This window comes from Lytechinus variegatus, chromosome 8 (genome assembly GCF_018143015.1).
Source record: "Lytechinus variegatus isolate NC3 chromosome 8, Lvar_3.0, whole genome shotgun sequence".
NCBI classification, from domain to species: Eukaryota; Metazoa; Echinodermata; class Echinoidea; order Temnopleuroida; family Toxopneustidae; genus Lytechinus; species Lytechinus variegatus.
The window spans coordinates 17,432,588-17,448,067 of NC_054747.1; the positions used below are offsets into that span (position 1 = coordinate 17,432,588).

The 15,480-nt window shown below is 37.8% G+C and overlaps 1 protein-coding gene across 1 annotated transcript; it reads left to right on the forward strand.

Moving 5' to 3' along the window:
- Window positions 1-1,213: 1,213 nt before the first annotated feature.
- LOC121420076 (dentin sialophosphoprotein-like) lies at window positions 1,214-6,446 on the forward strand. The gene is made up of 2 exons (XM_041614604.1): window positions 1,214-1,374; window positions 2,732-6,446. The coding sequence occupies exons 1-2, from the start codon at window positions 1,287-1,289 to the stop codon at window positions 6,127-6,129; spliced, it is 3,486 nt and encodes a 1,161-aa protein (XP_041470538.1). The 5' UTR covers window positions 1,214-1,286; the 3' UTR covers window positions 6,130-6,446.
- Window positions 6,447-15,480: the final 9,034 nt, after the last annotated feature.

Here is a 15,480-nt window from a genome sequence, read left to right on the forward strand (position 1 = left end):
CACAGGGGGAGCTGGCATGTCATTCATATTCTCACGAGTAAAAACTGATGTGAAAACATCCTGCAAAGCTTTTCCTTTTCCTTGTTTGAAGTAGTGGTACTCCCATCAGGTTTGACAATGTTGGCAACTGTTGCCATATTAAATATACAAAAAAAGTATTTTTGACCCATGTATAGCCCACTCCTAATAATAAGGAAAAATCAGACAAACAAAACACTGAAAATTTGATCAAATCGGCCAAGGAATAACAAAGTTATGACATTTGAAATATTTTTGAATTTTCTAGTGAAACAGTTCTAGGCGTGTCTTCATGAATAGCCAATGAGCAAATTGATGTCATATTCCCACTTGTTCTTTTGTATTTTATTATATGAAATAAGGTTTATTCAAAAAAATTTATCAAGAACTAAAGCAATTGGATTGACAACTGAGACAACTGATTAAGTGCATTTGTTATTTACAGCTGCAACTTATTTCATCATAATGGAGACACATCAATTCCACATGCATGAACAAATTAAACATTCATGATTTCATGTAATAACATAAGAAAAAGGAAAGTGGGAACTTTCGGTTATTCAAGCACTGGAAGTCCGGAACAGAAATTCATACTGGCTGTTCAGCCATCACAAGCGCTGTATGTACGGATCAGTTGCACATGTGCAAGACAAGTTAGCTAGTTTTGATATTGTGTTGTCTTCCGTTAATGCCCACAATCATTATGTTGATTATTATGGCATATGAACATCAAGATTGACTTGACTTGATTGATTTGATATTTGACGAGATACAAACGATATTCCTCAAATTTGTAAACTTGCTGATTTCTATAAAAATTAACAGATTCTTCAGAGAAAACAGAATATTCTAACCTTACTGTCCTTCAAGTAATGTGTTTGTTGGTATTAAAAGACATGTTCTTATTCCACCATTTTGAGGGTATTACTGGAGGTTTTTTTTATTTTTCGCGCGACGTCTGATCAGGCTAGTTGGACATAATCTTTAATCTTATTAGTTTACGAGGTAGCAAACATCATAGCGGTCCACTTTGTTAACTGGCAAAATTTGAAAATTCTTTGTCTAAACACCGGCAGCACTTGATTTGTATTTTTTTTAAACTGTCGAGTCACTTTCCTGTCAACATTGCTTAATCCAACCTGATGCTTAGCAACATCTCTTCTTGCAGAACTGATGTCTTTGAGGTTCTTCTGAAGCGGAAACTACGAACTCTGTAACACACACATAACCCATAGGCTGCTGGAGCTGGATCCTCTAGATCTGCAACCATGGAGCGAGTAGTGAATGCAAGGGTCTTTGAGGAGACGTTGACCAAGGAACAACTGGATGACATGATCAAGAAGAATATCCGACCAGGTTAGTATCATTATGCTCATTATTATTTTTTGTATCTATGCCTTTACAAGCAGGACAAAACCTCATCAGCCAATATCCAAGCAAAAAATATAGGAAGCTTTATGTATCAGTGCCAAACATTATTATTTTTTTTCAATTTTGAGCTATACCTCTTTATTATTAGCAATCTTAAGCATTGTTTTCCAATGAGAATCATGAAATGTGATTGTTTAAAAACTTTAAATTCCAGAAGCTTCATGTACAGATAATTTGTTATGGGTGAATTTTTGCTGCCAAACCCGTATGGTTTTATTTCTGTGCTTCTATCACAGCCATTCATGCATCAGGGTGGACTTCTCAGTTTTTTTCATATGATTATTCACACACCTGTGCAGATTTCTCCTTGCTTGTTTTGATTATTGTTCTGTTTTATACATTTTTAGCTTCTACTGTACATAGTTTGAATACTTTTTGCAGGTTTGAGTACCCAAAATATGGTGTAATGCTGTGGGTTAATGTTGACTTAAAGGTCAAGTCCACCTCAGAAAAATGTTGATTTGAATCAATAGAGAAAAATCAGACAAGCACAATGCTGAAAATTTCATCAAAATCGGATGTAAATAAGGAAGTTTTGACATTTCAAAGTTTCGCTTATTTTTCGGTTATAGTATCGAGCCAGTTACATCCAAATGAGAGAGTCGATGATGTCACTCACTATTTCTTTTGTTTTATATTGTTTGAATTATACAATATTTCAATTTTTTTATGAATTTGACGATTAGGACCTCCTTGCCTGAAGCACAAAATATTAAAATAATTGAATTCCACGTGTTCAGGGAGGAATGAAACTTCATTTCACATGACAATGACGAGAAAATAAAAATATTTCATATAATAAAATACAAAAGAAATAGTGAGGGAGTGATGTCATCAGTTCCTTATTTGCATACCGACCGAGATGTGCATATAATTGTTTTGTGAATTACAATTGCATGTAATCACAGGTGCATCAACACAAGATGACGTCAGAATATTTGTCGATGAATAGCACGATGGTAACCATTTTCGATATTTGCTAATTATAGGGATACATTCTAACAGAAGTACGTAGCTGGTGAGCGTTAGAAATGCAGGAAATTGGGTTTGTTTTGTATTTGGTAGCTTGTCAGCGTTTAATTGGTGAACCTGTATAATTTTCACTTCATTTTTTTGCTTCCAATATGGTCTTTAATGAAAATCAATCAGATGTCGATCAACAGTGATGTGACAGTTCACCTTTTCTAAATAACAAGTTTCTTATAAAAACGTTGTTTGCTGTAACTACTGACCTAGCTTTAACATTGATATTCTTGTTCTCTGTCTTTGTTCCATGCTGCAGACCACTGGGAAGATGGCATTGCCTCCTACTTCAGGATACAGAAGATCATCGATCTCCTGGAGGATGAACGCCTTCCTTTGGATCCCCATCTGGACACTGCCATCTCTGTCCTGTCCGATGGCAAAGCTAAGATCCGCAACCAGTCGCACAAAAAATTCTGCCGGGATATCAGAGCTAAGGTGGATGATCTTGAGAATCAGTCGGACGAGGATCTCTCCCAGCCTGTAGAGTGCCTTGTACCAGGTTGCTTCCCAATAGGACCAGAGTGTGAGTCGCTTGGAATCTACGGTGATGTTCTTTGTGACGAGGAGAAGCAGTTTCCCAAGCCGATAAGTCCTAGCAGGGTTACGAACAGATTGATGTTTGAGCTAAGTGAATATGTGACTCGTATCAAGGAAACGTACCAGAACGTGGCTGGATGGATCAAGAAAATAATGGGGTGGGGCGATGAATGTGCCCTTCCAGCAACGCTGGTTGAGGAATGGTGCAACACATTGACGAGAGAGACCATGAGGAAGAAAAATAGGAGCTTACTCGTAGCTCAGAAATACCTCCTCGAAAAATTTGAATTCCCTGGGTTAGTGGTTCCTTCGAAGAACAAAAGCAGTGAGGATGTGGATATGCCAACTGCAGGACTATTCAATGGCGGTGAAATGGATGGGAAATCAGACACGAGAAACACAGCTGATATTGAAAATGGCTCTTCAGGGGATCATGCTGAGAATGACAATGAAGATCATGTCAACAAAGAGATTGGCAGTGAGGAAAATATGGATATCTCGGAAGATCTCCAAGAAGGCACAGAAGTAAAGAAGACACCAAGTAAAAAGTTGTTGGTAACGTCATCTTCATCTGGTAATGGTGATAGTGAGAAAGCGGAAAGTCCTACTGATAATGGGGGTGTTGATGAGGATACGGAGGATGGAGGGGACAAACAGAATGATGAGGATAATGGAAGTACAAAGGAGAATGGGAGCAATGAGGAGGAATCCGATGAAACGTCACCACCTCCAAGGCAGACTTCATCTAGAAGTGCAGCCAAAGCTGCTATTGGCAAAATTGTTAAACCAGAACCTAAGAGACCTTCTAGGCAAGCTACCCAGGCAGCAGTAGCAGCCTCGAGCCAGAAGCCCAAAAGGCAATCTGCTCCCTCCAGGAATACAAGAAGCAGAGCCCCCATCAAGAAAACTCCTCCAAAAGTCCAAAGATCTTCTGGAAGCAGGTCTCGTAAAAGGAAACTTGAGTCATCTGATGACGCTAGCAATCCAGATGAGGATGACGATGATGATGAAGATGAGAATGACGACGATTATGAGGATGAAGAGGAGGATGATGATGAGGAGGATAATGACGAGAGTAGCATTGAGGAAGGTGAAGTAAAGATTCTGAGAAGTAGGTCTACAAGAACTAAGGCTCAGAGAAGTGAGTCTGCAAAGACCATTATGATCAAGAAGGATATCGCTGAGGCTTCTAAACTTTTCACCTCCATCAGCAAAGTGGTACATACCATAAAGAAAGAATTAAAAATTGCCTTGGACTATCTCGAAAGCGAGACCGATAAGATAAATAAGAATCTTCAAAAGGCTGAGAAAGTGCTTGATAAAGTCATAAAATCTGTGAAATATGAAAACCTCAAAGACGATATCGAAGATGATGATGAAAATGAAGATGATGAAGAGGAGGACAATAGTGGTGAAGAAGAAAGTGAGGAGGAAATGCCAGTGAGAAAAACCAGGAGTTCACCCAAAACCAAGAAAATAACTGTCCAAGTTAAGCAAGGCGTGAAAGACAAATTAAAGAAATCACATGTCAAAGTGGAACGACTAAATTCCAAAAGGGTCCCGCCAAGCAATGCTGTCCGTAATACATCTCGAAAGGAATCTACCCCTATCCCAAAGGTTTCGCGGCCAAAAAGGGGGAGTACATCTCCACGGCCAGTACTATCAAAAGATTCCCCAAAGAAATCGTCAGGAGAAATCAAAGATTTTGACAAAGAAAAACTTTTTTCCAGTAGATTATCAGTGTCCCTGACAAAAATAAGTCAAGTTCTTGTCAAGAGAGCTCTAGAGAGTGACCGCTGTTATGAAGAAAGCGAGATAGAGATTTCACCTCCAAGACAAAGCCATTCTTCAGAAAATTCTGACGAGGATAAGGATGCTGATGATGAGCTGGATGATGACCATGATGACGAACAAGAGGTCAAAGATGTCAAGATTTCAAAGGTCACAAGGACAAAATCAGGCAGATTCATCTCCACAAAAACTGTTCCACAGAGATCTGCTGACCTGCGCTCTGGGAAGAATCAACCTTCAAAAAAAGCCACTTCAGAATCCCCAAAGGATTCTGGTAACCTCGATGGAGATGATTCTGTAGCCTCAAAGACCTCTAGGAGAAGTCCCAGGGGTAGAAGAGATGATATTGTGAAGGAGATCAACAATACTGAAGAAGTCTTGAGTGATGGAGAAAAGAAACGAACCACAAGGTCTACAAGGAGTGGAAAAACTAAAGAGGATTTACCCAAGAGGGTGGAAGGCTCATATAGGTCTTTGAGGGAAAGGAGGGAATCCCCAACTACTGATGAAGAGGTTAATAAACCATCAACAATGGACTCACCATACAGTGGCAGTGAGGATGATGATGACAGCATTCCCAAGAAATCACAGCATACAGCTTTTGCTACTCTTGCTGCTGGGATGACGTCTTTTGGGGATCTGCGGAAAACAACCCCAAAGGAAAAGGTAAAGAAACGATCACTAAATGACTTTGTCAAAAAGCTCAACAGTCCAAAGCGGAGAAAGACAGACTCTGAATCGGAATCCTCTGCAAGAAGTAAAGGTGTCAAACAGCAGCCAGATGACAGTGAAGAAGATGGCACCGAAGTGAACGAAGAAGATGACGACTTCCTCGAAAAACGGGCCGAAAAGGAAATCGAAAAGCCAAACTCGAATGGATCTGCTGAACTGGCGGAGGAAAGTGCCGATGAGCAACAAACTGTTGATGAGAAAATGGATGAAACAACCGAAGAACAACCCGAAGATGTGGATCCCCAAACGATAGAAGCTGCAGAACATACTGAGAATCCAAAAGAAGTCAACGCCGAAGCGGCACAGATGGAAAAGGAGGTTGACAAGGATGACGATTTCCCTGGAGACGCGATCATTGGACGGCGCATTCGCCATCGCTGTAGCCTTGGAAAGCATGGTTTGTATAAGTGGTATGAGGGAAAGGTTGTCCATAAGAGTACAGCAAGTGAGCTGTTGAAACTGGACGAAGAACAGTTCGGTCATCTGAACAATCTGTACACCTTTTATACCGTCAAGTACAACGATAATGACGAGCTCCAGGCCAAGGCGTTGGAGTATGACTGGGACAGAGAAAATTTGAAGATCATGTTATGAGAATTGAAGATGCATCCTTAACCCATAGTCTCTGGAAATGTCTTGTTTCTCACTTCAGTGTTGATGTAAAAATATTAGTCGGCTGGAATTTTGTTGCATCCAATGCTTTTCACTTCAATTCATCTTGATAGGTTGATCATATGCTTTTGCTCTGAAATATATGAATATGTAGAACACAGAGCGAGGGATGGTATGAAAGGACCAAATTAATTCATCGGTTTGTCTATTCAGGGCCCCATCTAACAAAGAGTTACGATCGATCCAATCAATCGTAACTCTATGGAAATCCATCAGTGTCATAATTTTTTCTACAGGAAATTTGCAAAAATGTCCTTTATAAACAAAGGAGAACACATCAAATTGTCAAGAAATCAATGAATTAATATACATTCATATCTAGATTTTTGTTTGAACAAACATGCATTTTATATGATGACTTTAATGGCTTTCCATACTTGTAGTTGCGATTGATTGGATCAATCACAACTCTTTGTTAGACGGGCCCAGATCTCTAGATTCAGCATGAGATCTCCAAAATGAGATAAGTTCCTGAACTGCACAGCTCTATTTTTCTCCCCACAGTTCGTAAGTTGGAGATTGGTTAGGGGAGGGGGGGGGGGGAGGGATGTAAGATGTTCAAAAACTACAACTCATTCCTTTTGCCAAATAGGGAGCAGTGCATGATACTTGAAATCAATCGCAATTTAATTTTTGGTTCCCAGATCAATCACAACTCAGGCAGTAATTGTAATTTGTAATCAATTGCAATTGGTCAATTGCAATTTTTAATCAGTTGCAAGTAATTGAATTAATTAATTAATTGCCAACCTTTCAGTGAACTTGTGATTGATTGTTAATACCAGTATATAATTGCACCGCCTTAGTAATCAAATTGATTAAATTAAGTGAGTTAAGTAATTAAATTAATTGCCAACCTTTCAGTGAATTTTGTGATTGATTATTGATACCAGTAATTAATTGCACCGCCCTCTAAAATTAATCAATTTTTTTAAGCTGCATGTGCATTGAATGATTTATTGCATTTTTTGCTACATTTTAAATGCCTTTGCCTCAGAGTTTCCGAGATGAATATTCAATTTCGGAGTTTGACTTGCAATTTGGAAGAATTTTAGAATGATCATTTATTAGATGAAATCAAATATATAAAGTCATTTTATTCTTTTTTGTCAATTTTGCTTGCCCATCAGTTGGAAAAAAAAATCACTCGTAACATCTGGGGGACGTTTCATGAAGAGTGATTTTATGAATGACCGGTTATCCTTTTTTGTAAATGATATTCACCATTAAATGTTCATTGGTGATTGTTTAGTGCGTAAGAAAGGTTCACCAGTTGCTCTTAACTTACGAACAGCGTTATGAAGCACCCTCTGTTCTTGCCCCGTATACGATGAGGCTATGCGAAACTCATGAACTCGCGAATGTGCTGTTTAAGTTAAATATTACCAAAATCATGGAAAGAAATGAAGACGTAAACACTTTCTTCCCCAGGCTTATTTTAGTCTTTTTTTTATCATGAAAAAAATACTTGGTATAGGCAGATTATTCATTCCCTGGCTCATGAGAAAGATAATGTCCTAGATATTGCTAGGAAAATTATGAAAGTATTGTGTTGTGATTTGAAACTTGATGTCCATGTAGATTTTGTATTCTTCATTTTGTCCTCCAGGTTTCTCCAAAAATTCATTTTGGCCCCCTAACTTGCCATCGTGCAATAAATGCAAGTCTCTGCATTGATTGAGTAAAAGTAATCTTTTAGAGAACAGAGATACTAGACGACTTCTCTTCTCTCTACACTTCACAATAATATTATAAGAGGTATTTAGTTTCGGTGGTGTGACTGTCACATGACATTGTTGCAAATCTGTATGCAGGCCTATACTTGGTAAGGCAATTAACACCTAGCATTTTTCTGGATTCTGCATTCCAGATATTGGACACTGCCATCGACCCCTAGTTTATAAGGAATTAGTAAAAAAAGGGTAAAATTAATATAAATAATGGCTAATTATAAGAAAGTATTTGGGAATATATCATGATCATCCATCCAATGAAAAGTTCTTATTATTTCCCATTTCTTTGTGATATAGCACTTAAAATAAATATTTTCAAACACCTTTTAACATGGACCAGACTAGAGGGTCGGTCACCCCTCTAAAGATAATTTGGATATATAGAGAAAAATCAAGCAAGCATAATGATGAAAATTTCATCAAAATGGAATGGAATATAAGAAAGTTATTTCAAAGTTTCACTTATTTTCAGAAAACATTTATATGCACAACATGTTGTTATATGTGAGAGCTGATGAAGTCACAGTTTCACTACTTAATTTTTTTTATTTTTGTAAAATATGGGATATTTTCCTCTAGTGTAAAGTAAGTTTTATTCCTCCCTCAATATGGTGTGGTGTAGTTTAAAGCTATGGCGTAGTAGTTCTGCCTCTCGCCTTGTAATCGGGGGGGGGGGGTTGCACGTGTAAATCCCACCATGGCCTAGCGTCCTTTGGCAAGACATCAATCCACACTTTGCCAGTCCACCCTGGTGCTAAATGGGTACCCGGTAGGATGCGAAAGTATTTTAAAATACAAATCACCATTTTTGGGGTGGACGTTCCTTTTTATGGCATCCTTCTCTGGACTCGAAGCCACATGGGTGCTAATCAAATTCTGTAATATATACTATACGCTCTTTGTTGAAACATTTGTAATACGCTGTACAATCATGGCTTATTTTTCATTGTTAGGTGGAGGGGTGTGGCAATGTGACGTGCTGTTGTATTTTCTTATTTGGTGTTCAATCAAACCTGTCTGTAAAGGCAAGCCAATGGAAACAAAAAAAGTGGCCACTGGACACAGGTGACATATGTAGATGGATTTTATGACCCTGTTCTCATTACCATCCTAAAACCAGCTTAGTGGAAACAATTGTAATGAGAACGGTTGAAGCAGCCTTGGAAGTGATTGTCCGAACTGGTTCGCAAAACCACCTCGCGATGTAGTTTTCAATATCGCTTTGCCTCGTTAAACTAGTTTAAGCGGCGGTGAGGACACAATCGTTCTTCAGTATGCGATCTTTGTACATTTTGAGGGTGCTACTCCACACACTGTTTAGAAAGTCTACGGTGCTGTTTCAAAATTTCTCATGAAACATCACTCCACTGATAGCGTTCCCGTAGCAACAAGACCGCTTTACGGGAAGGGGTTTTGAAAAGCACCTTCGGGTGATCAGATGAGAATGCCAGCAATCGATCTTCTAAACCGGTTTCCACTGAACTAGGTTTAGGAAGTTTAGTGAGAACGGTGTCTAAGACACATATTCCTTTCAAATGGGAGTCAATATTGGTGGCCACATACAAGTTCTCACTATACATGGGTGGCTGCTTAGATGGGTTTGACTATGTTTTTTGCTTACTTTCCTGAGCATTAATGTACATTTTGCATTGTGTGTTCCACTATAGACAACTGTATGATATTGTTTTCTCCAATATGCACATTATCGAAGTTTTGAAATCTCTTTATATTATTTATAGAAATTTTAATTTCTTACGAAAATTCTTGATTCGAAACATTTCTTTTCAAACTCTTCAAAAAATAAGGATATTTATAATCAAATCATGTAAATAATGGAGATTAGCGATAGTTTACTTCGATCCCTACTCAGCCTACAAATTAGGTGGAACAATATTACTTTAATAAATTGCTTTGTCTAGCACTTTGTAAAGAGGTTTCCCGTTGTGTAGGACCAAAATGGATGTTAAGACTGGATTATTGCGACTCGACCAACGTTGAAAAAGTCAAGGGACCATAAAATGAAGAAACATCTGGGTCCCATCTCATAAACATTTGTTTTGATAGCAAATGCACATTTTCTGTAACATGTCTTCCATCAGCCAATCAAATTGAAGGATTTCAGTAGCTTAGAACTGTTATTGCAGATTTGTTATAACAAGTTTTGTGAAACAGGCCCCAGGTGGTGTTTCAGGAAACTGTTCATAAATGACTTTATGATTCTGTATGTTTTAAGGTGCTAGGTAAGTTACATCGAAGGATTATCGTGTAAACAAAAGAAAAGTTCAGCTTTAAGATGCACCCACCAAATCAGGTTTCAAATTGCCACATTGTGCTTAAAGATAAATTCCAGTATTGGTAATGATCTCAAAAAGACTTTTTACAGAATCTAATATAATGACCACCCAAGTGTCTGTTTGTATGAATAAAAAATATGTGCCAAAGGATTCTGCAAGAAATTGTGTAATTGCTGAGAAATAAGCAAAATAAGCGCGGATTCGGTCACTTCCGTCGGGTCTTTATTCCAGCAAAAATAATACAGTGTCCCACGTGTGCCTATCTGTGTTGATGATCTTCGGTGTGAACATTTTTCAGCATAGATTTCACAAAGTTCAGTTTATGTAACTTTACCAGATCTAGATCCTCAATGATATACTGACAATTAAGCCTGATTTTACAGACTTTCTCATGAAATCAGTGTTTACTGCAACTACTGGAATTTCTCTTTAAACTTTCATTGATCCTATTTGATTCCTGTTTTCACACAAGCTAACGTTTTCTTGTGGTTTAATAATGGTCGCTTTAGTCAGCTACATTGGGATGTCATTTGGCATGAGAAAGAATCCCCAGTCATATGTGGTGATTGACAAATTACAAACACCTTTAGTGACACACCCGCCAATTAAGTGTATATAATTTTGAATGGTAGATGAAATGAAATTGAACTGAATGGGAAAAGCTCCAATGGGTGATCTTTAGTAGAAGCAAGCCTGTCGTGTAAGATACCTGTTCACTTTGCTGTAGATATTGCATTAATTTTTCATTTGAATATTCGTCATATCATTGTTTGCACTGTCTACATGTAGCTTTAAAAAGTAATGTAGGCCCTGCAGGCCTAAGTTATTATTATTAGGGATTATTTTCACTGGTTTGATGAGTTCAACATTACAAGGGAGCTAAGCTCCGTACGGCGTAATGCAAAATTGAATATAAGTTGTAAATATATGTATCACATCTCATCGTGAGTTATGGATATGCTGAACAATTCCAATCCTGACAATATCCGTGAGCAGGGATGTAGTCAATTCCAGTACTCCCCAAGTCACTAGTCCACTGGCGAAAACCTCCCATAGACTTTGAACATGTGACTCAGGTCGGCGGCCAAGGCTGGCAGAAGTGGCCTCGAGGCAGGCCTAGACTCTACATAGGAAATCCATGTCCATGATACGGGCTATTTTTGCCCTCACAACGGCCCAAATCGCCCCAGCCTAAAAGTCCCCCAAAATGCTTGCTTTGGGGCGACCATTATTAGAGTCGCCCCAATATCTTTTCCAAGCAAAATATTTAGGAAAATCGATTCTTATTGTGGCAGAAGAATAATATTTGCTTTTACTTCACAGTTCCTTTTTACCCCTGAGAGTAGCCATTCAAATGAAAGAAATATCCTGCAAAATTTTGAAATTGTTGCAATGAGGAAAAGAAAATAGCCCCAAGAAATCAAAATTATTTCTTACCCTGCACTACATCCCTGTCTCGTGGGTGAACATCATACCTGTAGCTGGGATCTTGTCAGGTTTCATACTTATTTTATGGTGGTTTTATGGCCCGTATTCTGAAGTCAGGTTAAAAGGTAAATGCTAGTTTTGGTAATATCAAAATGAGTTCGTACAGAATCCAATGAAATGACCACCAAAGTGTCTGTTTGTATAAATAAAACGCATGTGCCAAAGGATTCTGGAAGAAATTGTGTAATTGCTGAGAAATCAGCAAATAAGCACAGAATTCGGTTAGGGCGTCCGGCCCGACGCTCTAAGCAATAATTATACATTGTCCCACGTGCGCTTATCTGTGTTGGGGATCTTCGGTGTGAACATTTTTCAACGTAGATTTCAAGATTTCACAAAGTTCAGTTAATGTAACTGTACCAGATCTAGATCCTCGATGATATACTGACAATTAAGCCTTGTTTTACAGACTTTCTCATGAAATCAGTGTTTACTGCAACAACTGGAATTTCTCTTTAATTTTAACTCAGGTTTAAAGTTGTGGTATGGATAGGCAATTGTTACATAAATCACTAACTATAGAGATATCATATTTCAGTTTATTTGCCTCTCAAATCATTCATAATTGTCCAGGAAGTATAAATAGATGATTGTCTTCACCATTAATAAATCAGGAAAGAGCTATAAGAAACATTCAGCTTCCCACAATTTTAGCACTGAGTTACATGTAGACCATGGTCTACATGTAAGTTAAACCTGACTTCAGAATACGGGCCATATTCCAGCTACACCCCCATGGGTGAGTATATTGGCATAATTTACTTACATTTAATTCATAATTTGTACATATATATAAAAATAGATTAATAAAATTACCCTTCCCCCACAAACAAGCAACGAAGGGAAATAATTGGTTATGGAAGCTTTATAACAATGAGTATCTTATTGTTCCAGGTGCATATTACAATCCCTTTTCTGTTTTTAGTACTATTTATAAAACTTGCCTCTTATGTAAAAATGTTTTCCATTGTCATTCATGTTCTAACGATTAAGTATTTATGAATCAGGGATGTAAATTTAGTATTTTTGATGTCCATTTAACTCTCCCCATATGGGCTGTTATACATGTATGACACCTAGATAGATCCTTGTCATTTGATTGGTTGTTTGATATCGATCATTCAGCCCTTACAATGACGTCATCAACCGTGCAATCTTGGATCCATTTATCATGCAATTTTGGATCCGTATGATTTTGTCCATTGCACGCGTGCCAAGACCACCGGCGCTACACGTATAGTGCGCGTGTTCAATGTATGGGACAATCAACAGACTGCGTTCAGACTGAATGCGCTTTTATTCAAATTTGAAAATGACATAAGGATTTTTAGGTGTCATATAAAACAAATAATGAATGTTTGAGTGCAATGGACAGAATACTTCATTCAGTGAAAGATGAAATGAATGATCCATTCAAATACGCCTCGTTGAATGGATATTTCATTTCATCTTTCACCGAATAAAGTATCAGTCCATTGCACTCATTAACATTCATTATTTGTATACTACGCACCCAAGTCAAAGCATTGCCTAATGTGTGTTAGACTAGGAAGTTGGGAGGCAGGCATTCGGTTTAGAACACGAATTGGACCCTATTTTGATCAGCTCTTTTTCGAATTGAGAAACGCAAATATTTTCATTAATTTAAACTGTACATGTATATATACCTTAAATGGTTTTAAACTTTATATTCCTGAAATAGATAGAAATTATGACATGTTAGATACATGTATGTGTGCAAAGAGTAAAAGAAATTTAATTACCATCGAAGGCAGTGATTTTTTTTGCACCGGCATAGCAGACGCGAGACATAGGGGCCATTCCCCTCTCTTATTTGAAACATTTTTAATTCTTTTTTTTTCAAAGTTATAGCACTGCTGCTATATCGTACTACATGTATATGTATAACTGAATTCCACTTGTTGACATTGCCACCATGAATTTAGAATTTGTTTTTATTTCAGTGATAAGATAAGATTTATAGACTCTATCGACCCTTCTTTGAATGTGTTTTTAAACATTGAATGAATTTTACGGATTCAATTAAAATGACGATCAAATATGTGTTGTATTTTTAGTATTTTTACCCCATCTTTAGTTTTTGTTGCTTTTCATACAAAAATGTCACTTTGTCGCAAATGAATCAAGTTTATGGTAATTGCTATGTTTATAAACCTTTGTGTGGTACATTTTGTTACTCAGTAGGCCTGTTATCCTTCTTAAAAGATAGTATGGTGCGTATTCTGAAGTCCACTTCAATGTAGGCAAGGTTTTGACTCTGCTACAATTCGGTGGATTCACAATACGCTGCGCCCTCTAGCGGACAGGCCGATTTCTAATTTTGAGGTCGACACCGCGCGCAGTCGCAGGCAGCGCACAGTGCTAGTGTACTGTAATGTGATGGTGACCAGGATGCTTCAAAAATGAAAATCATATGGAAAGAGGGGAAGAGAAATTCACCAAAATTGGTCTAAATTTCGCAAATTTCTCTCCCACATGATGTCCTGTACCCTGGTTAACAGCACGATTTTATGCAAACCGGCCGAACACCGCGTCGGCCGGTGCAGCATATCGCATTCGTATGCTCTACCGCGCAACAGATGTCGATTTTTCCCATGATGCATTGCAAATTTCGGCCTGTCCGCTGCAAACGTATTGTGAATCCACTAAGTTATGGGAAGTAGAAAATGGCAATATTTTGTTTGTACATTGTATGTTTTCTCTTGCTGCCAATGTTCTTTCCTAGTGCTTCAATGGTGAAGAAAACCAAATGATATTCCCAGACTATTATGAATGATTCGAGTGTCAACTGAGCTGATGAATTGAAAACATGCTATTAGGAGATTGTGTCACAATTGGCTTTCCATACTTAATACTTAAGTCAGATTTGGCTTTCCATACTTAAGTCAGATTTAAATTAGAGTTATTAGACCCAAGTTAAGAATATGTGCTCATTGCAGAACAGATGCATGTACATTACATCCTGAGGTGAGGTTATGGAATTGACAAGCACCCTAGGTACTGCAGTTACATGATGTAGCATTCCATACACTTACCACCCTTTCACACGGTAATTTTTTTTTGTTGTAATTTCAATGTTGATTGTAGTGAAAAATAAGGCTAATGACTTTTTTAGCACGTATGAAACCAAACTAGAATCACGAACACTAATCACAATCACAAATTTAAATTCTACTACGGAGGTGAATTTCAATTCAGTTTCACTGAAAATTACGGTACAAATTTCACGTGTGAAAGGCTTGACCTCCAAAACATCTTATGGGGGCGAAGCTTGCATGTCCTTTCAAGCACTTCTGTAGATAATGCAATTGTCATGCACTCATCGTATCGAAGTCACCAAGGACACATACCGCCTTCGCTCCAGAATTTGAATTCAAATCACAGTTTTCGAGTGAGCGTGTGAAAGGTCCGATGATTCTAAAGATGCATTGCAATCATCTTTACAATGATGATTCAAGATTCATGTAAGAAAAGGCACATATATGTACTGTATACTGCAGAAAATTAAACCTTAACTAGCGTTATTAACAGAAATGCAACTTTGACTGTGTTTGACATCTGGTTCAACATTTGGCTGCGTAAATTTAGCAGTATCCAAAAACATCAATACAAAAAGAAGAAAGTTCACAGGTATTTTCCTGTGTTGGTCAAGGAAAGTAATATCTTTCAGACATTGTCAATTTTCATAATCTGAGCAATCTGGATACTGAATAGTGATGAACAAAACAAGTATCAAT

What these genes read in the sequence shown, in the direction of transcription:
- LOC121420076 (XM_041614604.1), top strand. Translation starts at nt 1,287, where the DNA reads ATGGAGCGAGTAGTGAATGCAAGGGTCTTTGAGGAGACGTTGACCAAG. An exon ending in CAAGAAGAATATCCGACCAG is followed by an intron (nt 1,375 to 2,731) that starts GTTAGTATCATT and finishes TCCATGCTGCAG; the next exon opens with ACCACTGGGAAGATGGCATT.